We start from the raw sequence: 25,193 nt of genomic DNA on the forward strand, positions 1-25,193 counted from the left end.
CTAAATTAGTACTATAGAGCCTGGTAGATTACACTTTTTCACTCAAGCAGCATTAATTTAGGGTGGTTTCTTTTTCATTCCCATAGCGCATGTGGAAAGTTGTACTGTTTTGCTCATGGGAATGTAGGACTGCCTAGATGGCAGTTCAACACACAGAGGACATTCATTCGCTTTGCTCTCCACTAGAAATGGAACGGAGAAATAATGCTGCAGGCCTTTACAAGCTGCTGGATAGGGAGGGAAAAGAATTGGCGAGGAAGTCTTAGAAATTGCAACAACCTGAACCTCAGGACACTGCTAGGGGTCTGAAGAAAATCTGAATAGCTTCATGTGATATTTCATTCCAAGAACATTTATATTTTAACGCAGGCCTCTCGCTTTACCCCAAAGGAGTTATATCAGAGATGTAGGCCATGGCATACTCGACGCTCGTCTGAACCTGTTCCTGCAGGTGTTGTCTGCTGGAGTAGAAGGAAGTAGTCATCTGAAATGTATGTTAGAAATGCAGAATGCCAAGTAAGAAGGGATCTCCAAGAACATCTCTGAACCCCTGGTTTTACGATGTGATTGTCAAAACCCAGGGAAGTGAGGTGCTCAGCCAGGTGCTCAGTGTCAGATCAGGATGACAACCCTGCCTTCTTCTAATCCAGCGATCTTTTCACTAGGACCTGTTGCATCTGCCTCAGGTTTGTGGAGGATCCCTAAATTTACCTGGAAATCAAGTTGCAATGTCCCAAAGAATCAAGTACAAACAGTATGAATAGTATGATTAATTCATGGATGTCTCATAATGACTGAGAGAGACCACTTGGAGAAAGAAATCGGTCTGTTTGTGAGGCCAATGCTGCTTAGCTTTTCAAATTAGAAGTTTCTGCTCTCTATCTAACCTGAATTCTTCAGGCTGAAATTTTAACCTCATTCCTTCCGTACCTTCTGTAGTTGATAGTTCCTATTAATGAACTTGGACTATTGATCTACACCAAGTGAGTCCATGATTGAGGCCCATTTTGTTGTTGTTGTCGTTGTTGTTAGCATGAATTAAAGATTTTAGTGGAGATCTTTAAGAGACTGTTAAAGAAAATAGAATAAATTGTTTTGAAAAGAAGATTCTCCAGATTTTCCTATAGGCAAGAAATCTGAGCTCTTGAGCATGTAATAGACTGCTTTGAAATGAAGAAATATAGGCTTGAACATTGAATATTCTTTATATTTCATGGGTGTTTTTCAGCCACATTCTTAGGCCCATAGGAGTGCATGCTTTTACTCTAACAAGAAGCTGTTAGTGAAAATATGTTGGAAAACAGACTGTTTAAGTAGCAGCAGGTGTTCGTATGATTATTTCAGGCTGTCTCAGCCATATGTTTAGAATTGGGTTTAAAGACTTCTTTGTAGCTTCTATGTAGAGGCTATATATATTCTTCCATTGCCTAAGAAGTAGGGCAGGCACAAGAAAGAAAATTATTACAAGTTCCAATCAGAGAAATATAGTCTTTCTGATTTTCCAAAATCAGTAGCAAAATGTACTTGGATTGTCTTTTTTGCTGATTACCATTATTATTTGCATGAGGCCTAGATTGAAAACAATTTGTGAAAGGTCTTGATATCCCTGGACTCTGGGGGAGGGGATGGGATTAAATACAGAAAAATATGTGGTGATACGTTTTTAAATTTAGGAATATCAGAGTTTTGGGTGAATAGTAAATGAGATGTTTTTGAAATGTATAGCATGAACTCTTGTCTTTAAAATATATTATTAATATTGGATCTTTTAGGGTTCTAGTACAAATAGAAAAACCTGAAGTTTCTCTGTTAAAGGTCAGTGTGGAGTTGCAAGTGGAGATAATTTAGCCAATGACTGTTTTTTGCTACGTAGCCTATCAGTAATGTAAGAAAGAGAAATACTGATTCCTTCTCTTTCCTCTTCTTTTCAGCTACTCCGTGACTGTGCAAGAGTCGTACCCACATCCCTTTGATCAAATTTACTACACTAGCTGCACTGACATTCTGAACTGGTTTAAATGCACGCGGCACAGGTACTGGAAGCTCAGATGTATTTATGTGTTTGGCAAACTGGGAAGGAGTCTGATATGAGATATCTCGAGATAAGTGAAGTAGGGAAGTCATGAAACTTGATTCCTTGAAATAAAGTGTAGGTTGGCTTAAATGGACAATCAGTATATTCTTAGCAAATTATTGAGTTAGCATAATATTGGTCAAAACATATATCCCATGTTTCTTCTTAATTATTTTGGAGTACTTTGCTTTTTATACCTTCATTATATTTAATAGCTTTTTGTATTAAAATATAAAGTCTTGATTTCTAATCAAATTGCAGGTCCAAAAAAGTAACAATGTGATTTTTTCCCCTTTCTATAGAATCAGTTATCGGACAGCCTATCGACATGGAGAAAAAACTATGTATAGGCGCAAATCCCAGTGTTGTCCTGGATTTTATGAGAGCAGGGAAATGTGTGTCCGTAAGTAAGACTTGCATCTCTTGGAGGTTCATTTATTTTTTGCAGTGTTGGTTTGCATTTAAGGGAGGCTGAAACAGAGGCCTGGGGAGATGGGGCATCTCGGATCATTCCCTTTCATTCACTGCTGCTTTCTTGGCCTGTGTAAGGAGGGAAGCATTAACTGTGTCCCTCTGTCCTATGAAAAATCTCCAAATGAATGTCACTTGAGGAGAAAGCAGATGTTGTAGAAAGATGATTCAAGGCTGGATGCTGCGATTCTCATTACAGTCCTTCAATAAATGTCTGTTTGGAAATTGGTCAGGGAGTCATTGAACTTAGGTCACAGAAGAGAACAGAGATATAACCTTCCTGCAGCAGCTCAACAGAGTCCCAAGTCAACTTCTGAGAGGCCAGCATGTTCTTTTCTGGTACATAGAATGATAAGCTTATTAAAAGTAGAGGAGCTTTTGCAGTAAGAAATGACTGTAAGTCTGGGTTACAAAGTAGACCTTCTTTTTTCATTGTCATTTCTCTCCTCCCTCCCCTCTGCATCTCACCAATTCATTTTGTGATGTCTTTTTTTTTTTTTTAACATCTTTATTGGAGTATAATTGCCTTACAGTGTTGTGTTAGTTTCTGCTGTGTAACAAAGTGAATCAGCTATACATATACATGTATCCCCATATCTCCTTCCTCTTGTGTCTCCCTCCCACCCTCCCTGTCCCACCCCTCTAGGTGGTCACAAAGCACCGAGCTGATCTCCCTGTGCTATGCAGCTGTTTCCCACTAGCTAGCTATTTTACATTTGGTAGTGTATAAATGTCAATGCCACTCTCTCACTTCATCCCAGCTTACCCTTCCCCCTCCCCGTGTCTTCAAGTCCATTCTCTACATCTTTGAGATGTCTTAAGAGAAGTTTGATGTTTTATGATACACTTCAGGAAATCCTAGAATATCATGTGACATGCAGTTTGCAACTGGGGTTTCTTACCATTGTGTGTAGGACACTTAGAAGAGAGCAATAAAAACAGTTTTATTCAGATATTTTGGCTCAACACAAAGTTAGAGGGACACCTTTGCTTTCTGAGCTGAGATGCTGGTGTTGAGTAGCATAGAGAGAGACAAAGTTCTGCTCTAATTTGGAGGCACTAGGAGTGATTGGACACATCACTGGGCTTAAAACTCTGCAGAGCTGTGTGATAGCACTGGCTTGGCCACCACTCACCTGGGTGGCCCTGGATAAACCATTTATAACTCTTTGAGGCTAATTTGCACTCAAGCAGCAAGGGGGCTTGGACCAGTGTATGTGTCGTCTTCCTTCCAATCCCTGGAGTCTATTCTTTATTTATATAGACAGGGGTGATTTCTCAAATTTTTATTCAAAACCAAGGCTATACATTATAAATGTTCGTTGAAGAGAAATTATAAAATGTAACTAAGTGGAAAGAAGAAAATACAAATATGTTGTGAATGTGTTTCCTGGTCAGTAAATGAACTTCTATAACATTTAACAAATGTCAGTATGTTATTGCATTATAGATGTTTATTTGACTGATCTCAACTCTTGAATAGTTACATGATTTCCAAGTTTTAACTATTATGTACTGCTTTAGAAGACATCACTGTGGTTGAATCTTTGTTCATATCCATAATTAATAGGTAAGGATAACTTCCTAGTAGTAGAAATGCTGGGTCAGAGGCATACACATATTTCTAAGATGTTTGGTGGTTTTCCAATTTATACCACCACCAGCAGTATAGAATGTCTTTTTGCTTATACCCTGTGGCAATTTTCCCTTTGCTATTTTTTTTTCTTTATTTGCACGTGTTTGATTAATAATGATGCTGAATAAGAAAAATTACATGTTTATAATCAAACATCTTAGAGAATAATCATGAAGTGATCTCTGTGGCCCAGGCCGATGGGAAATTTTCAAAGGAAAGCCCTGAATACACACAGTGAAGAGTGGAGAGGCTTGGCTGGTTGGGCTGGCCACTTTACAGAAGCTTCAGGGTGACATTATCTTGGTGCACTTACCAGGGTTCAAACTTACAAATACAATTGTCAGCACACTGAGAAAATAGTTCTATCTCCCAGGATTCTCTTCTGTTAACCCAAGTCATAGGAATCATCTATAAAGCCAGGATGCTAATTCATTGTTACACAGCACCTGGAGAGGTGCTTACAGTCTTCTGGTCATACCTTTTCTCCTTGAAGGTCTGGCCTGTGGGAAACTAGATTTTATTGGCAGCTGATGTGGGGAGTGTGGATCCAAGCAAGGTCAGTTAGAGAGAAAATTTTTAGTGCTTCGTGGTTCCAGCCTTCCATAGCCCAACACCGCCATCATTTTATTCAGTAGTGCAGCCTGCCTCAGAAAGCAAGGCGATCCCACAGCACCATCACACCTGCTAAAAATTATTGCTGTCATATGATGGTAAAGATAACTCTTCCTTGATCTCACGCAAAACAGGTTGCAAGGTGTCCTCCTGATCGCTTGGATGGACATCTCTAGAGTTTGCCTGTAAAATTCTCCTTTTCTAAGCCTTCTTGGCTGACCAACTGTTCCTGGAGACTGAAATATTTTCTCTTTAGATATGTTAATATATTTAATCAGCTTACTGTCTAGTCTCAGAGGCCTGGAAGCTATTTGATCTCTTTAAGGGTATTTTGCATCTCTCCACTCTGATGTCTCGATTTCACAGCTTAACCCCAGAGGACAGTCATGCTTCCCTGACTTCCTTGTTCTTGGGGATGCCACTGGTAAATCTTCTGTTCTCTCAACAGCTGACACTAGTGAGGCACCCTTGTGGATAGAGAAGGAAGAGAGAACACATGATTCTTTGTTTTGCTTTCATAATCATTTTTTCAACTAGGTTTTGCTGCCAGGCACCTAGCACAGTCACCATTTTAACTGTTTCCAGCAAGTTATCGAAAGGAATTGAAACACAAGAATTGGTAATAATTTTAGTTTAATTTTGGTAATCAGTTTACCTAGAAGGCAAAAAAAGGATGGTTTCACATAACCACCTGTATTAGAAAAATAGTTTCTTTTAGGTATCTGGCGTATCTCCCCTGGAGAGTAAGTTCCGTCCTCCCATCCCTCCCCACCCCTGCTGCATCTGCCCAAGATTATGCATCTCTGCTAAATTCTCAGGCTGTGCAGAAGCTGCTGGTCCACAGAGCACACTTTGGGTAACAAGGGTCTGTGTTCAGAAGACAGACATGTACCATCAGGCAGGAAGAGCCAAAATGGCGAGTTCAGGGAATAACGTGGTTAGAAGCCTTTCCTAAGAATCTGGTCGGAAAAAAAGAATGAATTGGAAAATCTTCCAAGGAGAAAATATTACTAGACATGAAGATGTCTATGATTCCTTCATGGGGTTTTAACCTGTTCATAAAATTAATTAAGCTTGTAAGTGTATTCATTTTTCAGGGTCACTATTATTGCCTAATTGTGTGTTTCATTGCTTTTTTAAAAACTGGAATGTTATTTATTTACTTTCTTGACTTTTAAAAAAAATTGAAATAGAGTTGTCATACACTATCATGTTAGTTTCAGGTTACTACATAGTGATTTGACATTTGTATATATGAAGAAATGATCTCCAGGATAAGCCTAGTAACTGTGTGTCCCCATACAGAGTTATTACAACATCATTGACCATATTCCTTATGCTGTATATTACTTACATACCTGTGGTTTATTTATTTTATAACTGGAGAGTTTTACTTCTTAATCGCCTTCACCTATTTCACCCCCACCCCCTCCTCCCAGAAACCACTCATTTGTTCTTTGTATCTATGATTCTGTTTTCATTTTATTTTGTTTTTAGATTACACATATATTTGACATCATACAGTATTTGTCTTTTCTGTCTGACTTATTTTGCTTAGCATAATACCCTCTATTCATTTTGTTGCAAATGGCAAGATTTCATTCTCTTTTATGGCTGAATAGTATTCCACTATATATGTATATCACATCTTCTTTATCCATTTATCCATTGATGGACACTAGGTTGTTTCCACATGGCCTTTGTAAATAATGCTGCAGTGACCATGGGGCGGCAGATATCTTTTTGTGTTAATGTTTTGTTTCCTTCAGATAAATATGCAGAAGTGGAATTGCTAGATCACATTGTAGTTGTATTTTGAATTTTCTGAGGAACCTTCATATTTCCATAGTGGCTGTACTAATTTATGTTCCCACCAGCATTGCTTTTCTCCACATCCTTGCCAACACTTGTTATATCTTGTTTTTTTGATGATAGCTATCCTAACAGATGTGAGGTGATGTCTCATTGTGGTTTTGATATGCATTTCCCTGATGATTAGTGATGATGAGCACCTTTTCACATACCTGTTGGCCATCTGTATATCTTCTTTAGAAAAATGTATATTCAAATCCTCTGCCCATTTTTTAATCAGATTTTTTGGTTTATTTTTGCTTGTTGATGGTTTTGTTGGTATTTGCTTTGCAATGGCTTTTTAGTTTGATGGAGTCTCAGTTGTTTATTTTTGCTTTTGTTGTCTTTGCTTTTGGTGCCAAATCCAAAAAATCATCACCACGACCCATGTCAAGGAGCTTACCACCTATGTTTTCTTCTAAGAGTTTTATCGTTTCAGGTCTTGTGCTCAAGTCTTTAATCCATTTTGAGTTGATTTTTGTGTATGGTGTAAGATATGGTCCAGTTTCATTTTTTTGCATGGGGCTGTCCAGTTTTTCCAACATCATTTATTGAAGAGACTGTTCTTTCCCTCTTGTATGTTCTTGGCTCTTTTGTTGTAAATTAATTGACCACACATATACGCATGCGTTTGTTTCTGGACTCTCTATCTGTTCCATTGATCTATGTGCCTGTTTTCATGCCAGTACCATGCTGTCTTGATTACTATGGCTTTGTAATAAAGTTTGAAATCACAGAGTGTGATACCTCTAGCTTTGTTCTTTTTTCTCAAGGTTGCTTTAGCTCTTTGGGGTCTTTTGTGGTTCCACACAAATTTTAGGATTGATTTTTCTATTTCTGTGAAAAATGCCATTGGAATTTTGATAGGGATTGAATTGAATCTGTAGATGGCTTTGGGTAGTATGGACATTTTAACAATATTAATTCTTCCAAACATGAGCATGGAATGTATCAAATATATTTGAGTCAGTTTTTATGTATTTGTGTCTTCTTCAGTTTCTTTCATCAATGTCTTATAGTTTTTAGTGTGCAGGTCTTTCACCTCTTTGGTTAAATTGTTCCTAGATTTTTTTGTCTTTTTGATGCCATTATAAATGGGATTTTTTTTCTTAATTTCTTTTAAAGTTAGTGTTCATAATTAATTTTGATTTACTAAAGTTATAAATCTAAAACCTAGTTGTTTCTTGACATAGAAACCATACTTACAGTTCCCAAAAGGGAAAGCGAGGGTGGGAGGATAGATTAGGAGTATGGGATTAACAGATACAAACTACCATACATAAAATAGATAAGCAACAAAGATTTACTGTATAATACAGGGAACTATATTCAGTATCTTATAACAACCTATAATGGAAAATAATCTGAAAAAAAAATATATGTAGCTGAATCACTTTGCCGTACACCTGAAACTAACACAATATTGTAAATCAACTATAGGTCAATAAAAAAAAATAAACAACAGCAACAACAACAAAACCTAGTTGTTTCTTAAGCTAAAATCACCTTACAGGTGTTTCATTCATCAGTCTACCAAACTTTAACAAACACATCAACATAAAAGGGCCTTTGACTAATGTTTTACATATTTAAACACCATCAAGTTTTTTAAATGGAATTTGTATATTTAATAAATTTGAATCCTTTTTTAAATAATCCAGCTTTTAGGCTGACAAACCATCCCATGTGCCTAAATAATTTTTGTAAATCTAATAAGTTCAACTTATTAATAAGGTGGAATCTTAAATTCTCTTAAATGTTCTAATATTGTATTTGTAAAATTTCAACTTTAACATTTCTAATCAATTATTTCACTACACTTTTAAAAAATGAAATTAGAAGACCAGCCTCTTGTTGCAATAGACCACATTCTTTTATGTATTACAATTATCTTCTTAAAACAAAAGTTATAAACACTATAGATTTTGATTCTCACACACATTTCTATATTAAATTCAAAATATTCACACAGCTGACAGATACCCCCTAAGCAAATAATTATATCATCTCATTTCTTTTTTTTGGTTTATTTTAAAATAGTATTCTGGTGGTCTCTTTTCAGTTTGCTAATATTATTTATTTAGTTAGTTAATTGTAGTAAAAAATACATAATATTAAATTTGCCGTCTTAATCATTTTTAAATGTACAGTACAGTGGTGTTTAGTGTATTCACATTGTTTTGCAACAGACCTCTAGGACTTTTTCAGTTTTCAAAACTGAAACTCTATACCCATTAAAACTTAATTTCCCCTCTCCCCTACCTTCAGCTCTTGGAGACCACATTTTTACTTCTACTTTATATTTCTAGGATTTTGACTACTTTAGATACTTTATATGAGTGGAATCATGGATTTATTTCACTTAGTGTAATGTCCCAAAGATTTATCCGTGTTGTAGCCTGTGATAGGATTTCCTTTTTGTTTTAAGGCTACATAATATTCTTTTGTATTGTTTTCTGAAGTTTCTTAAATACCAAAGAAGATGTTCTTTGATTAACTGCCTTGACCAAACATACTGAGCCCTTTATCTACTCTAGATGTTGTATCCTGTATTCCTTAGATTTAAGACATATGATTTAATAGTCCTAGTTTTCAAGTTAGATTACAACCCTCAACCCAGTTGGCTATACCAATTGATTGAATTTTGTATATCTTTAGTCATTAAGATATATAAATGTATTTTTTTGGCCTAACTTTAACTACCATGATAATTGCTACAATTATGTTTTCTTTTCATATAATTCTCATCTTTTATGACCACACATCTCTTGTAAATATTGGTATCTGGTTGCATTTTGCAAATCTCATAGCTGTGTTTGAATGTGAAATTGCAACCTCTAAGGTCATCTTGTTCATCCTCTTCCACCTTGCCTTGGTGCTGATCCCATGTATTGTCTGAAGTCATAAGAGTGCCAGTTGTCTGGCTTTTCCTCCAGGGTATTAATTTCCTCCACAAGATCACCAATCTCCAGACACTTCTCATCTTCCATCTTCTCAGCCCCCATACCCCAAGATTTCGTATAGTTCTCTGATTTAGAATTTTGATCTTGTTCCCAAAATGAAAAGATGCATAACACAAATTGGCTTAAACGTGGTGCTTTCCAGGATTATCTGTTAACATCTATTTCCTCCTCACTGTTTTGCCTGCCTCACTTACATTTTCTTCCTTTCTTCTTTCTTTCCTTTCTGCATTCCCTCCTGCCTACCTACCTGCTTATTCTAATGTTTGACACTTAAAGATGCTCACTGCAGCCACTAAACTATTTTGTATCTCTTTGCACATGCAAAAGATTAGTAAGACAAATTTAGTGGGATTTCTGGGACAAAGAGTATGCATGTTGTAACAGTAAGATTAGGTTTGGCTATGAGTAAAACTTTGTTTCTTTCTCACATCTCTCACATGAGTCCAGAGGTTGGTAAACCAATAAGGAACCCAGGCAATTTCCACCTTTCTGCTCCACCACTTCTAGGGTGGAGCCTTCATCTTCATGTGCCATTATTGATCTCCCCACATCAATCTAGGTCCCAAGCAATGGATGGAAGAGGCAGGAGAAAGAGGCAAATGACAATGCCAGCTGTTTCCTGAGGAGAGTTTCTAGAAGTGATCACATTCCATTTCTACTTTGCCTAGACCTTAGTCATATGACCTCACCAAGCTATAAGGGCATCTTTATTCTGGGTGGTCAGGGGCCCAGTGAAAAATATATTTCTATAGGAAGGGAATAATGGACATTGGGAGAAAGGAGAAATCTGAGTCACATTTTAAGACTTTTTGATACAAACCTCCAAATTGCTGTCTAGACAGGTTGTAATAACTTGCATGCCCACAAGGAGTATATGAGGGTGCCCACTTCCCCATATCCTCACCAACATTAGGCATTATTATTTCTTTCAACCTGTTGGGTGACAAAAATGGTACCTTGCTTTACTTTGCATTTCCTTAATTATTATGCTGTTCTCTTAAGAAATACATGTTTGTTAGCCACTTGTATTTTGGTTTCAAGGGGGATAAAGTGAGAGTGCTTTGTCTCTATAGAGCCATAGAAATGCTGGGTAGAAACAACAGGTGGCAGTAGAGAGAGAAATGTGCTGATTTCCAGGCTGGTAAAAGAGATAGTTTGAGACTGAGACTTGAATAATAAATGCCAGGGGCCAAGCCAGCAAAAGGCCCAGGCCCTTCAGGGCCCCTTACCTCACTGGGATCCATTCTCTCCTCACCCCAAAGTCCACAGGTCCCTCTCTCCCAAGGCCTCAACTGTTTGTAGCTCTGGGAATGGCTTGGAGCCAGGGCAGCCCCTTGTCTTCTCCCACGGCCCCCACCATGAGCCTGAGGAGAGAAGCATGATCCCTGCCACCATGGCAGCAAGGGGAGCTCTAGGAAGCCCTAGACAGTGACATGCCAACTCCCAGGTCCGCGGAAAGGAGCTGAGACCCAGACTCGTGATCTCCACAGTCCTGTACTTGAGGAGTAAATAAGGATTTGAGGCTGCCCTAGGCATCCAAACCATTATTTACAACACTAGAACTTTAGGAAGATGTGTTTGGCCGTGCACACAACTGATTTCCAAACACATCTTTGGAACCGTTGCCTGTAAATTTGGTTTCATGGGACTAGGAAAAGCTCACAGGACAACAGCAGAGTGGGAAGTTGGCAGCTATCCCTCCGTGGGAAGGATTGGCTAATCCCGAGATGAAGCTAGCAATACATTCTCCCTCCCATGTCCTTTACTGATGGCAGAGAAAGCAGATCACTGGAAGCAAGGCTGCTTGCCGCAGAATCGCGAATGGACAAAGGGCATGGCCTGGGGTCCCTTCTCTGGTGCAGCTCCCATCCTTTTGCCCAGACGCCCAGTCCTCTGCTGCTGGATGCTGCTGCAGAAGAAAGGACTGTTGTGATGAATGTTTCCTTTGTGGTGGACTTGACTCTGTTACCCTGTTTTTGTTAGATTGTGGAGGTCAAATGCTAACTTCAAATTAAAGCTGTAATGGGGGCATTCTGGGCAGCGTGGCTTACAGGGAAGATGCAGGAAGAGGTTTGGGTCCTGGGTCGCCACCCTATTGCCATGTAGGCCAGCCCTGGTGGTAGAGGATCAGTTCCCATGGATGTGCCCTGGCTGTCTTTGGCAATCATTAAGAGAACTTTGGAACTGTAAATAAGAAGGCTTCACTCCCGCACACTGAACTGTATATGATTTCCTGTGTTTAGCAGAGAGGAGTGTGACAATTGATTACCATAGCACTGAATGAATATTCACAGCTGATTTTTAACTTGGCCACTTTTGTGAAAAAACTGAACTGGCTAGAACTCTGGTCAGAGTTTATATCAAAAATAATTCCTGCTGATGAACTTTACTCTTGCTTGAATGCCATGTTTCAATAAGCAATGGGTTTTAAACCCAAGTTTTGGGTTAAGGACTTAAAGACATCTGCAGCTCACTTGCCCAGGACTATTTTCCTTCCAGAAGACTGAAATGCCACACAGGGGGCACATTAGGGACGCAGTTAGGCTATTTGCCACATAACTCATACATTTCCACCTATTTCTTCTTTCTATATTGGAATATTATGTTGTATTAGACTGGAATTAACAAAGAGCTTCCCTTTTGGGAGAGAGGGTAACATTTCTTAGAAGCGGCTACCTAGAACATTGTGTTTGGAAGGATTTTGAGGCCACGTCTGTGCTAAGAGAGAAAACAGAGTGACTCATTAATGATTTCTGTCATGGTCATTGGGTGGCCTGAGTGCCCCACATTTGCAATCCCTGTATTAGACTCTGTCTGGCATCCTATGACATTTTGGACCTCTTGAGTCATGGAGATACCAATTGAGATTCCTGAATCATGCACCTGGACATAGGCTCCTGTTATACCTAACTTCTCCATTTAACTGGGAAGTTATATGTACTATTCCTGTTCTTGTCTCCAGGCAGAATGCATTTCCTCTTTGTGAGCTGGAATATTTAGCAAGCTAACTCAGGATAATATTGTAAGCAATTTTGTTTAGGGAATGGAAAAAGATTTTCAATGACCACATTTTGCCTCAGTGTCAGCCATCGGAGGGTCCGATGGAGGGGGATCGCAGGCTTGAGGAACTGGCCAAATGGTCAAGGCTTTTGGGAAGAGCTGCGCTGCAGGTACTTGTTTCCCCCTCCTGGAGATGATGGAGGGACACATTTAATTCTTTATCCAGGCTTCATGTTATTTTGGTCTTTTGCTGCTGAAAAGTCTTGGGCTCAGATTTTTCAGGATGAGAAGAGCTAGAGTGCAGCCTTGTTTTGGGGGGCTGTGAAGATTCAGCCTTTGGTAGAGGGCTGTTTTGGGGTGAGCTGGGCTTCTCTGGCGGATTCCGGGGAGCATGGTGAGAATTTAGGGGAGGAGGGGCACCTCTGAAGTTGAAGGCAATCAGAGCCTTCTGCTCTGGATTTGTTTGAGTCTCACACTCACAAGCTTGTTTAGTAATAAAGTTGTGATCTTGTCAAATATTTCCAAACAACCTTAGTGTGTAGATTCTTTTAAGCAGACCCTTTTGAGTATAGATAAAAGTGAGACAATCCTGTTAAGCTATCCAGAGAAACCCTGAACTGGAAGCAAAATCAGATGGTATTCCTAAGTACACCTACCCATGATGCCCTTTCTGCCACTGGCAGTGGATTTTTTCATGTTTCCATAGGGACCCTGTATTCTGTTGCCATGGACCCCGACTTGGTTCAGAGGAATGTACCAGTAAATACTGGGAAAGATTCTTTGTCAACATACTGCACCAGCGGAAATCCCAATTTTCCCACACATCTATTGGAATCTAACTTATGTTTTCTGGTTTTGGTCATTGGTGTCTGCTAGTAGTGAAGACTGGAAATCTGATAATCAATGCAGGGAACCTTTTTTGCTTTATTGAAACTTAGGGTTTTATAGATAGAAATCATGAATTTAATAATGATAATAAAAACCACTATGAATTCAAGATAGCCTCCATCTAAACAGATGGAAATCTTGTCTGCTGCCTGTTTTTTCCTTAAGGAAGCCTGACTTTAGAGTCCCATGGAGAGAGGGCCAAAGGGAAACAATGGAAAGCTTTACTTTATCTCTAGAAAATGAGTTTCTGCAATTTCAGTCTGTGTAGGACAGGTAGAATTTTTACAGTCCTAATAATGTATGCAGTCTCCTTACAGGGATAGATAATAGCTAACATAAAAGCTCAGAACTGAGAAGCAATTTTTTATTGCACTGTGGTTCAAATATTGTTAGAGAAAACTAAAAGTAAGTGAAAAATTACACTTTGATCTAAGTGACCAACCACAAAACATTAACAAGACCAGGTGATGACAGAACTTGCATTTTTTAGGCTGGGATAGCACTTTTACAGGAAATCCAGTGGTAAACCTAGTACATCCCTCCAACCACACACACAGATGCTAAGAGGAGAGGGAGACTGACGCACAGATACAGGCAATGCTCCATGGGCACTGTTGTTTTCTTAAGCTACAGTAATATCCCAAGTTCCAGATGTAGTTTTTTTCTTGATGAATAATTCTTTTTTTTCTTTTTTTTTTCTTTTAAATTTTATTTATTTATGGGTGTGTTGGGTCTTCCTTTCTGTGCGAGGGCTTTCTCTAGTTGTGGCAAGCGGGGGCCACTCTTCGTCGCGGTGCGCGGGCCTCTCACTGTCGCGGCCTCTCTTGTTGGGGAGCACAGGCTCCAGACGCGCAGGCTCAGTAATTGTGACTCACGGGCCCAGTTGCTCCGTGGCATGTGGGATCTTCCCAGACCAGGGCTCGAACCCGTGTCCCCTGCATTGGCAGGCAGATTCTCAACGACTGCGCCACCAGGGAAGCCCCAGTGAATAATTCTTAAAAAGATTTAAAGGAAATCATCTAGAGCTCCAAGAGAACTATCATATAGAAAAGCAGTCTTCTTAGTTAGGTCACAGAAGGCAGCATGATCTGAAGGTGGATCTCCCTGGCCAGCTGGGTTCATTGGAGGGGCAAAAGCTGTATGGCAAGTCTAAAGATATGTCACCCAAACTGAGGTTTAAGCTTTAAAAACAACTGAGTTAATTTATTGAACTCAGCATGTAATCGAGGGACAGAAAAAGAAATGTGCTACCTCAAATGAAATCCATCTGTTGATCCAGGGAGGAGAATGGGTTTCCATAAACTTGGACCCTGGGTATTATCTGTAACTGCGTGCCCCAAGTGTGAGCTACTGAGTACTCTTCTTGAAGAATTCACTGTTGCATTATCCAGTAAAATTGGGAAATGCCTTGTGCTGGATCCCCTTTCTCAAAAATTTATATTTGACATGTAAATTTTTATTGAAGACTTTGGGAATAATTGGAGTAAACGCATGTCTCAAACTTATTTGGCCATAAAATTCCCTACTCCTCCACCCCTCTTTTCTATTTCTTCTAAGAACATGATGGAACAAATAGTCTCCAGAGTCTACTTATTTGGGAAACAATGCTGTAAGGCATTTGGTTTGCTTTTATATAACCTTAGGCTGATAATTATAAATATTTAACTTTATCAGAGACTCTTTGGATCTTTATTTTCTTGTTTTTTTTCCATCTTTATGGAGATATTATTGACATATAACATTGTGTAAGTTTAAGGTATACAACGTGATGATTTGATAGACTTACATGTTGCAAAATGATTACCATAATAGGGTTAGTTAACACCTCCTTCATCTTACATAATTACCACTTCTTTTTCTGTGGTGAGAATATTTAAAATTTACTCTCTTAATAGCTTTCAAGTATTGATATATAATACCATATTGTTATCTGTAGTCACCCTGCTGTACATTAGATCCCAAGAACTTATTCATCATACAACTGGAAGTTTGTGCCCTTGGATAAACATCTCCCCATTTCCCTCACACCCGCCCCCTGATGCCCAGCCCTGGCAACCACCTTTCTACTCTCTGTTTCTATTAGTTCAGCTTTTTCAGATTCCACATATAAGTGATATCATACAGTATTTGTCTTTCTCTGTCTGACTTATTTCACTTAGAATAATGCCTTCACAGCCATCCATGTTGTCACAAGTGACAGGATTTCCTTCTTTTTTATGGATGAATAATAGTTCATTGAACATGTGTGTGTATGTGTATGTATGTGTGTATATATATATATATATATATATATATATATATAATCTCACATTTTCTTTATCTACTCATCAGCCAAAGGACATTTGGATTATTTTCATAGCTTGGCTATTATGAATGCTGCTGCAATAAACAGGGGAGTGCAGGTATCCCTTTGAGACACTGATTTTACTTCCCTTGGATATGTACCCAGAAATAGGATTGCGGAATCATATGGTAGTTCAATTTTTGATCTTTTGAGTAGCGTCCATACTGTTTTCCATAGTGGCTATATCAATTTTCATTCCCACTAACAGTGCACAAGGGTTCCCTTTTCTCTATATCCTCACCAACATTTGTTATCTTGTTTTTGATGATTGCCATTCTAACAGGTGTGAGATGAGGTGATATCTCATTGTGGTTTTGATTTGCATTTTCCTGATGATTGGTGATGACAAGCACCTTTTCACGTACCTGTTGGTGTGTGCTCCTTTTATATATTGTTGAATTCAGTTTGATAGTATTTTGTTGAGGATTTTTGTATCTCTATTCATCAGAGATATTGGCCTGTAATTTTTTTTTTTTTTTTTTATAGTGTCTTTGTCTGGTTTTGGCATAAGGGTAATGATGGCCTCGTAGAATGAGTTTGGGAGTTTTAGCATAGTTTGAGAAGGATGGGTATTAACTCTTCTATATATTTTTGGTAATGTTTTCGTGTGAAACTGTCCAGTCCTGGACTTTTGTTTGTTGGAAGTTTTTTGGTTACTGAGTCAAATTAACTGCTACTAATTGGTCTGCTCAGATTATCTACTTCTTGATTCAGTCTTGGAAGACTGTATATTTCTAGGAATGTTTCCATTTCTTCTAGGTTGTCCAATTGGTTGACATATAACTGTTTGTAGTATTCTCTTATGATTGCTTGCATTTCTGTGGTATGAGTTGTAATTTCTCCTTTTTCATTTTTTATTTTATTTATTTGGGTCCTCTCTCTCTTTTAATGAGGCTGACTAAAGGCTTATCAAATTTTGTAATCTTTTCAAAACACCAGCTCTTGGCTTCATTGACTTTTTCTATTATTTTGGGGACTATTTTATTTATTTCTGCTCTGATCTTTATTATTTCATTTCTTCCGCTAACTTTGGGCTTTGTTTGTTCTTCTTTTTCTAGTTCCTTAGTTAGGTTATTTATTTGAGATTGTTCTTATTTCTTGAGGTAGACCTGTATTGCTATAAACTTCCCTCTTAGAATTGCTGTTGCTGTGTCCCATAGATTTTGGAAAGTTGTGTTTTTATTTTCATTAGTCTCAAGGTATTTTCTGATTTCATCTTTGATTTCTTCATTGATCCATTGTTTTTTTTTAGTAGTGTGTTGTATGGTATCCATGTATTTGTGTTTTTTCCCATTTTTCTTATTGTAATTGATTTCTAGTTTCATTTATGTTGTGGTTGGAAAAGGTGCTTGATATAATTTCTGTTCTATATTTGTTGAGACTTGTTTTGTGACCTAGCATGTGATCTATCCTGGAGAACATTCCATGTGCCCTTGAAAGAATGTGTATTCTGCTCCTTTTGGGTGGAATGTCCTGTAGCTATCTATTAAGTCCAACTAGCCTAGTAAATCATTAAGGTCACTGTTTTCTTATTGATTTTCTGTCTGGATGTTCTTTCCATTGATGTGAGTGGGGTGTTAAAGTCCCCTAGTCCTCCCAAGTTGATTTGTACATATAAGTGATATTATATAATATTTGTCTCTGTCTGACTTACTTCACTTAATATGATAATCTCTAGTTCCATCTATGTTGCCACCAATGGCATTATTTCATTCTTTTTTATGGCTGAGTAATATTCTATTGTATATATATTCCACATCTTCTTTATCCATTCATCTGTCAATGGACATTTAGGTTGCTTCCAAGTCTTGGCTATTGTAAATAGTGCTGCTATGAACATTGGGTTGCATGTATCTTTTTGATTTAGAGTTTTCATCTTTTCTAGATATATGTCCAGGGGTGAGATTAGTAGATCATATGGTAACTCTATTTTTAGTTTTTTAAGGAACCTCCATACTGTTTTCCATAGCAGCTGCACTGTTTCCCACTAACAGTGTAGGAGGGTTCCCTTTTCTCCACACCCTCTCCAGCATTTATTATTTGTAGACTTTTTGATGATGGCCATTCTGACCAGTGTGAGATGATACCTCATTGTAGTTTTGGTTTGCATTTTTCTAATAATTTGCAATGTTGAGCATCTTTTCATTGCACACATCTTTTGTATCCATTCATCTATTGGTGGGCATTTGGCTTGTTTTCATATCTTAGCTAATGTGAATAATGGTGCAATAAACATGGGAGTGTGTATATCTTGTTGACATCCTGTTTGTATCAGAATATTCTAAATTTGACTATATACTTACCTTTACCAGTGTGTTGTGTATTTTCATATTTTTATGTTAATTAGCATCCTTTTATTTCAGCTTGAAGAACTCCTTTTAGCATTTCTTAAAGGCAGTTATGGTGGTGATGAAGTCCCTCAGCTTTTGTTTGTCTGGAAGAGTTTTTATTTCTCCTGCATTTGAAGGGCAACTTCACTGGATAGAGTGTTCTTGCTTGGCAGTTGTTGTCTTTCGAAACTTTAAATACATCATTCCATTATCTCCAGGCCTCTAAGCTTTCTGCTGAGACATCTGCCCATAGCTTTATGAGGGCTCCCTTGTAAGTCACAAGCTTCTTTTCTCCTGCTGCTTTTAAGATTCTCTCTTTGTCTTCAACATTTGACAGCCTTATTATAATGTGTCTTAGAGAAGATGTCTTTAAGTTAAATTTGTTTGGTGACTTATGAGGGTCATGTGCTTAAATATCCAAATCTCTCCCACATTTGGGAAATTCTCAGCCATTATTTATTTAAATAAGCTTTCTGCCTCCTTTTCCCTCTCTTTTCTTTCATGACTTGCTGTTGACTTCCTTTATGGTACCCCAAAGTTTATATAGGCTTTCTTCACTCTTTTTTATTCTTTTTTTCTTTGTTCTCCTCTGACAGGATAATATTAAAATATCTGTCTTCCTCTTCACAGATTCTTTTTTCTGTTTGATAAATTCTTCTGTTGATGCTCTTTATTGCATTTTTCATTTCATTCATTATATTCTTCCGATCCAGAATTTGTTTGGTTCTTTTTTATGATTTTTATCTCTTTGTTAAACTTCTTGTATTGTGTATTATATTCCTGATCTTATTGAATTGTCCTTCTGCATTTTCTTGTAGCTTATTGAAATTCCTTTTAAAAAAAGCTATTTTGAATGCTTTATTGGGTAAATCGCAGATCTCCATGTCTTTGATGTTGGTTACTGGAGGATTATTGTGCTCCTTTGGTGATGTTATGTTTCCTTGATATTTAATGTTCCTTGAATTCTTTCGTTTCTGTTTTCACATTTTCAGTAGCAGTCACCTCCTCAGTCTTTACTGACTGACTTTGGCAGATAAAATATCTTCTGTCAGCTCTGCTAGGGATTCTGAGGCTTTTCCAGACCTTCTATTGATATGCCTGCTCCATGCTTCTTGCTCCCTCTTGTATGAGAATTCTCAAACTTGTATGCCTTCTCTACATCCTGCAATGCACTGGGCCAGTACTAACAGCCTGCCTTTTGCCTTCCCAAGGGTGGAACTAAAACTCAAGTTGGTGGTCTCTCCCTGGTCTGCAGATTGGGACCAGCTTTCTTCATGTGTTCAGTAGCAATTTGCCAAAATTCATTCTCACCACTGTTGGGAGCATGCACAGAAAGCTGGACAAAAAGTAGGGGGTGGTGTTGGGTGAGGTACACTGAGCACTGGGAATGCCCACGGGCCAGTTTGGGGTATCCACAGGCTAGACATCCCCTCTGGCTCATGCGTGGGCTCATGGGTGTGACACAGGTTGTAGGATCCACATTCCTTTAATGCCCTCTGAGATTTCTATCTGTTTCTCTCCCAGACTCTTCCCTCCCCCCAGTCATGCAGCTCATGACTCCATACTGTGGATGTGGAGAGGGAGAAACAGGCCTCTTTGGCAAAGTCCTACACAGCTGGGGAAGCTGTCCACTCACTCACACGCACTAGCTTTCCCCCACATGAGAAATCACAGGCCAAGAAGGACTCTCTCGGCATGAGCTATGCTGCCTTGGTAGGAGGGGTAATGTGTATAAAGTCTAACTGTTCCTCTTACCTTCTCCAGTGTGTACAAACTTGTATTTTTTTGCTCCAGTGATGTGCTGGAGCTTCTCCGCTGGAAACCTGTACTTCTACAAAGGCTCTCTCATCCATGGGTGATTGTCTAAGACATTGTTCTCCAGGGGCTTCTGGGCCATGGCCAAGATGGACTGGAGACAGTTCACGGGCCACTCAGTGTCCACAGCTGGGACTGAGATCCGTACGCCTATTACCTGAAGCACAGGTGGGTGAGGCTGCTTCTGGGTTCCTTAGTGTGTGGTGCTGGATTCCATAGCTCCCACAAAGGCAGTTTTATCTATGGGTGAGTGCTGAATTATTGTTCTCGAGGAGGGATACCATGATAGATATGTCAGGCATGTTGGCTGTGTCACTCTGTAATTTCTTCTAAGGACAGTGATGTCTGTTTTAACAACTGAAAAAAGGGAAATATTTAGTTGAGTCATGACAGAATATAGCAGGCACTTCCTTCCCTTCACCATTGCATAGATGATGTACCTGTTTACTATCTACATCAATTGGTACAGCATTGGCTGGGCCTCTCCTCCAAGTATTGAGCTATTAGTAACAGCTATTTCATGGCAAACAGGTGTTTACCAGAAGTGATGTTGTCAATGAGTCAATGCATGTGAAGCAGATCTTGATATTAAATTCAAAATAGCTGTATAAATGATTGGCAGCAGTTACGGGGCTAAATACTAAAATTAAGAGAAAAGGACAGTTAAGTGTAAAATGTGATCTGTCAAAGAACTTAAAAGCTTTTTATTCTGAACATTTTAGGACCTTCACTGATTTTTTATAAAGCAGGCCAATAGTCTTTGCTGGAGGTGGCAAACTAGAGGCTGGATGATTTGATACATAATCATATTTTGTTTGGTCTACATAGTATTTACATTTAAAGAACTTTTAACATAAAACCTAGGACTTTCATCTTCCACAGAAAAATCAGCGTATTGGTAACACTGGCTTGACATTCTTATGTGGCAATAGGCAGGAGATACTGAAGGGGAGCCTACCCTTTTATTTATTTATTTTTAATTAAGGTGTAATTGACATATAATATTACATTAGTTTCAGGGGTACTGCATAATGATTCAATATTTGTATATACTGTGAAATGGTCACCACAATAAGTCTAGTTAACGCTTGTCACCATACATAGTTACAAAATGTTTTTTTCTTGTGATGAGGACTTTTATGATCTATTCTCTTAGCAACGTTCAAATATGCAATACAGGATTATTAACTATAGTCACCATCCTGTACATTACATTCCCATGACTTATTTATTTTATAACTGGAAGTTTGTACCTTTGACCCCCGGGAGCTGCCCTTTTTAGATGAGCCCAGGCTCTCTGAGTTTCCCAGACCTTACCTGACCTACTTACTCTTCTCATTGATCCCCCCTGGCTCCTGCAGGCATTTGAGTTTGTGTTCCCTAGTTTTTATGAGGCATTCTAGTAGCAAAGTTTCTGCTGCCAGCTTTCTCTTAGACGTTTGATCCTCCCCTATTTAAAGAAATTCTGCCACTTAATTTATACATTTGGTTTAAGCCTTTCATACTGAAATGCAAATGTCCCTGACGAAGGAAATAACCCCTTAGCTGTTATAACTAGCTGTTGATTCTTGGGTATGAGGACTCTGTTTATTCTCAAGCTAGTGTAGACAGGGAAGGAGAGCGGAAAGAACATTAGGGCACCAGAGTCCAAAAGGAAATGTCCAGGGACCACCAGCTAGGAGGGAGGAGGGGCGGGTATACTGAATGGGAAAATGGTAACTATGACCGTCGCTGCCCTCTTCACTTTCCCTAGGACTGTCCTTTATTATTAACATGTGATTCAGATGTACTGGATAGCTGGAAGCAAAGTGTCTGGAAGCAAGTATCAGCAAGATGAAATAGGGCAGACGAGGAAATGCCATGGGGTGCTGTGGGAAAGAATATTTGTCAAAGAATTCCATGGCTCCGTAGAGAGTGGGTCAGGCCAAGAGGAATGCCAGTCAAAAAACAGAAGAGCCTGGTATGGCACTTCCTGTAGAATTGCCATGCTTTCCTAGTAGACATAAACATGACAGGACTGGGAGGGAAATAATTTGTCGCAAATGAAGGTACCTTCCTTCTGGTTTCTTCTCTAAACTGTCTGCTGATGATTTTGAAATCCTCAAATTGAATCAGTTTGCAGTGGTATCAATAGACCAGTTGTAGGCTGAGTTGTTAGGAATTTGTGCTTAGGAAAATTAGAGTTTATTCCAGCACTCCTTAACTTTTTGAAACTGTGGTCCATTAGGATCATGTTACTAATGTTACTTAAATCTGATTTAACTTAGAGACACAATGTGGGAGTTGTGGCCAGAATAGATAATGCCTGTGTATGTGTGGAATTAAGCTGAAAACTCTTTCCATTTTTAAATAAATGAATAGGATTACGTGCTCCACAGTTGGTATTACAATCCCTTGTGTGGAATCCATTACAATAGTCAGTTTCAACACGAACATTTTTTCTGCATTGTGAGTTTGTAGTATTAGCATTTCCCCAAGTAAATGTCTTGGGAGGCTCTAAAGCCAATATCTTCATAAACATTTGGAGAGCCCACCCACCAATGACCAGACTCTTACTGAAATTGCAAAGTGTGTTCAGTGTTTTAGTGTTAGCTCAGATTTTTTTTAATATGTCTTATTTGTATAGAGAGAGGTCTCTGACCCTTTGTGGAAGTTCTCACATTCTACCTTTCTTTTTTCAAAATAGCTTTACTGAGGTAAAATTGACATAAAATATACTGCACAGATTTAAGTGTACAATTTGATAGGTACTGACAAATGTCTACAACCATGAAATCATCATGTCAATCATGATAGTGAACTTGTTCATCACATACAGATATTTGCTCACATCCCTTTGTAATTCCTCCCAGGCATTCTTACCTGCATCTCTCACCCCCTGGTAACCACTGATCTGCTTTCAGTAACTTCAGGTTAGTTTGCATTTGCTAGAGCTTTATACAAATGGAATCACAGTGTGTTCTCTTTTATGTCTGGTCTCTTTCACTCAGCATAATCACTTTTAGATTCATCCATATTGTCATGTGTATCATTGATTCGTTCCTTTTTATGGCTGAGTAGTATTCTGTTGTATAGATATACCATAACTTATTCTTTCATCTGTTTATGGACACTTGTATTATTTCCAGATTTTGGCAACTACAAATAAAGCTGCTCTGAGAACTTGTGTACAAGTCTTTGTGTGGACTTATGCTTTTATTTCTTTTGGGTAATACCTAGGAGTGGGATAGCTGAATCATTTGGTACTTGTACATAGTGTTTGGAGATGCTTTATTTGTAATAGCCCAAAACTGGAAGTAATCCAAATGTCCATAAACAATTTAAGAAACTGACAAAATTTTCCAGAGTAGTTGTCCACTAGCAATGTATGAGAGTTCCAATTCCTCTAATCCTTGCCAATACTTGGTACAGTCAGTCTTTAATTTCAGTCATTTGAATAGATATGTAATATTATCTTATTGCAGTTTTAATTCATACTGTTCTAGTGACTAATGATATTGAGCATCTTTTCATGAGCTTATGTGCCATTAGTACATCTTCTCTGGTGAAGTGTGCAAATCTTTTGCCTATTTATTTATTTGTAATTGAGCTGTTTATCTTCTTATTTAGTATTTTTGTATATTCTGAATACAAGTTCTTTATCAGCTAATTTTTTTTATAAATACTTCTTCCATTCTGTGACTTATCTTTTCATTCTCTTAATGGTATTTTTTGAAGAGCAGAAGTTTTTAATTTTGATGGATAAATTTATTAATTTGTTCTTTTGCAAGTTGTATTTTTTGGTGGCATATCTAAGAAATCTTTGCCCAGCTCAAGGTCATAAAGATTTTCTCCTATGTTTTTTTCTAGAGGTTGTATACTTTTAGGTTTTATGTTTAGGTTTATGATTCATTTTGAGTTAATATTTGTATATGGTGAAAAATTATGTATCTATATTTATTTATTTGCCTATGGATATCCAAATTTTCCAGCATTGTTGAAAAGACTATTCTTTCTTCACTGAATTGCCTTTGTGCCTCTATCAAAGTATAATTGTCCATACATGTTTGGATTTATTTCTGGACTCTATTCCATTCCATTGATCTATTTGTCTATATTTACATCAATATCACACTGTCCTGATTATTGTAGTTTTTAAGTCTTTAAATCAAGTAGTATTAGCCTTTATCTTTTTCAAAGTTATTTTGACTCTTGTAGGTACTTTGTATTTACATATGAATTTTAAAATCTGGTTGTCAATTTCTACCAAAGAAGCTGCTGGGATTTGGAATGATGTTGCATTGAATCTGTCGATCTATTTGGAAGAAAATTGATCTTAACAATAGTGAGTCATCTGATTCATAAATAATGTCTCTCTCTCTATTTAGAGAGAATATCCCATATATTCTGCTGTTGTTGGGTGGAGTGTTCTGTAAATGTCAAAAGGGTCACTTTCGTTGATAGTTTTGTTTAATTCTTTAATTTCTCTCAGCAATGTTGCTAGTTCTTAGTGTATAGGTCTTTCACATCTGTAGTCAGATTTATCCCTAAGTTTTTCATATTTTTGGTGTTATTATAAATGGCTTTTAAAATTTCAATCGCTGATTGTTTCTTGCCAGTATATAGAGGTATAATTAAGTTTTTTATATTGGTTTTTATCTGCAAACTTGTTAAACTCTCATTATTTTAGTAGCTGTTTTTGTAGATTTCCATCAGACTTTCTATACATACATACATATATTTCAATAATCTATAAATAAAGGCAATTTTACTTCTTCCTTCCCAATCTGGATGTCTTTTACTTCTTTTTTCTTGCATTATTACCTTGCTAGAACCTTCAGTACAATGCTGACTAGAAATTATAAGAGTAGACATCCTTGTCTTGTTCCTAATCTAAGGGGTCAAGAGAATTTTTTTCAGGAATGGATGTTGGATTTTTCCAAGTGCTTTTTGGACATTTTTTGAGATAATTATTTTCTGCTATTATATATATATATTTTTCAATTTAGGAACTGACTCACCAGAAAGATCTTCCAAAGGGGCAGTGTATGTTAGGAATCATGTTTGGCTGTGATAAGTAGATATCTGAAAAATAGAAACATATATAGAGGAATTTTTAATTTTTATGTAATGAAAAGTCTGGAAGTGAGTGGTTTATGGCATTTATTCATCCATGCAAGAAATTCAGAGCAAAGTGTTTCACGATTCCCTGGGCGCTTCCCTCAGATCT

General features: G+C 37.9%; 1 protein-coding gene across 2 annotated transcripts in view; it reads left to right on the forward strand.

Annotated features, from left to right (window-relative positions):
* Nucleotides 1-25,193, forward strand: part of MEGF10 (multiple EGF like domains 10) — a 370,667-nt gene that overhangs the window by 256,147 nt on the left and 89,327 nt on the right. For both annotated transcript variants that reach the window (XM_068535791.1, XM_068535792.1), the window contains 2 exons: nucleotides 1,932-2,033; nucleotides 2,377-2,477. In XM_068535791.1, coding sequence (XP_068391892.1) covers nucleotides 1,932-2,033; nucleotides 2,377-2,477 — 203 coding nt within the window. The remainder of the gene's footprint in view (nucleotides 1-1,931; nucleotides 2,034-2,376; nucleotides 2,478-25,193) is intronic.

This window comes from Eschrichtius robustus, chromosome 2 (genome assembly GCF_028021215.1).
Source record: "Eschrichtius robustus isolate mEscRob2 chromosome 2, mEscRob2.pri, whole genome shotgun sequence".
NCBI lineage: Eukaryota > Metazoa > Chordata > Mammalia > Artiodactyla > Eschrichtiidae > Eschrichtius > Eschrichtius robustus.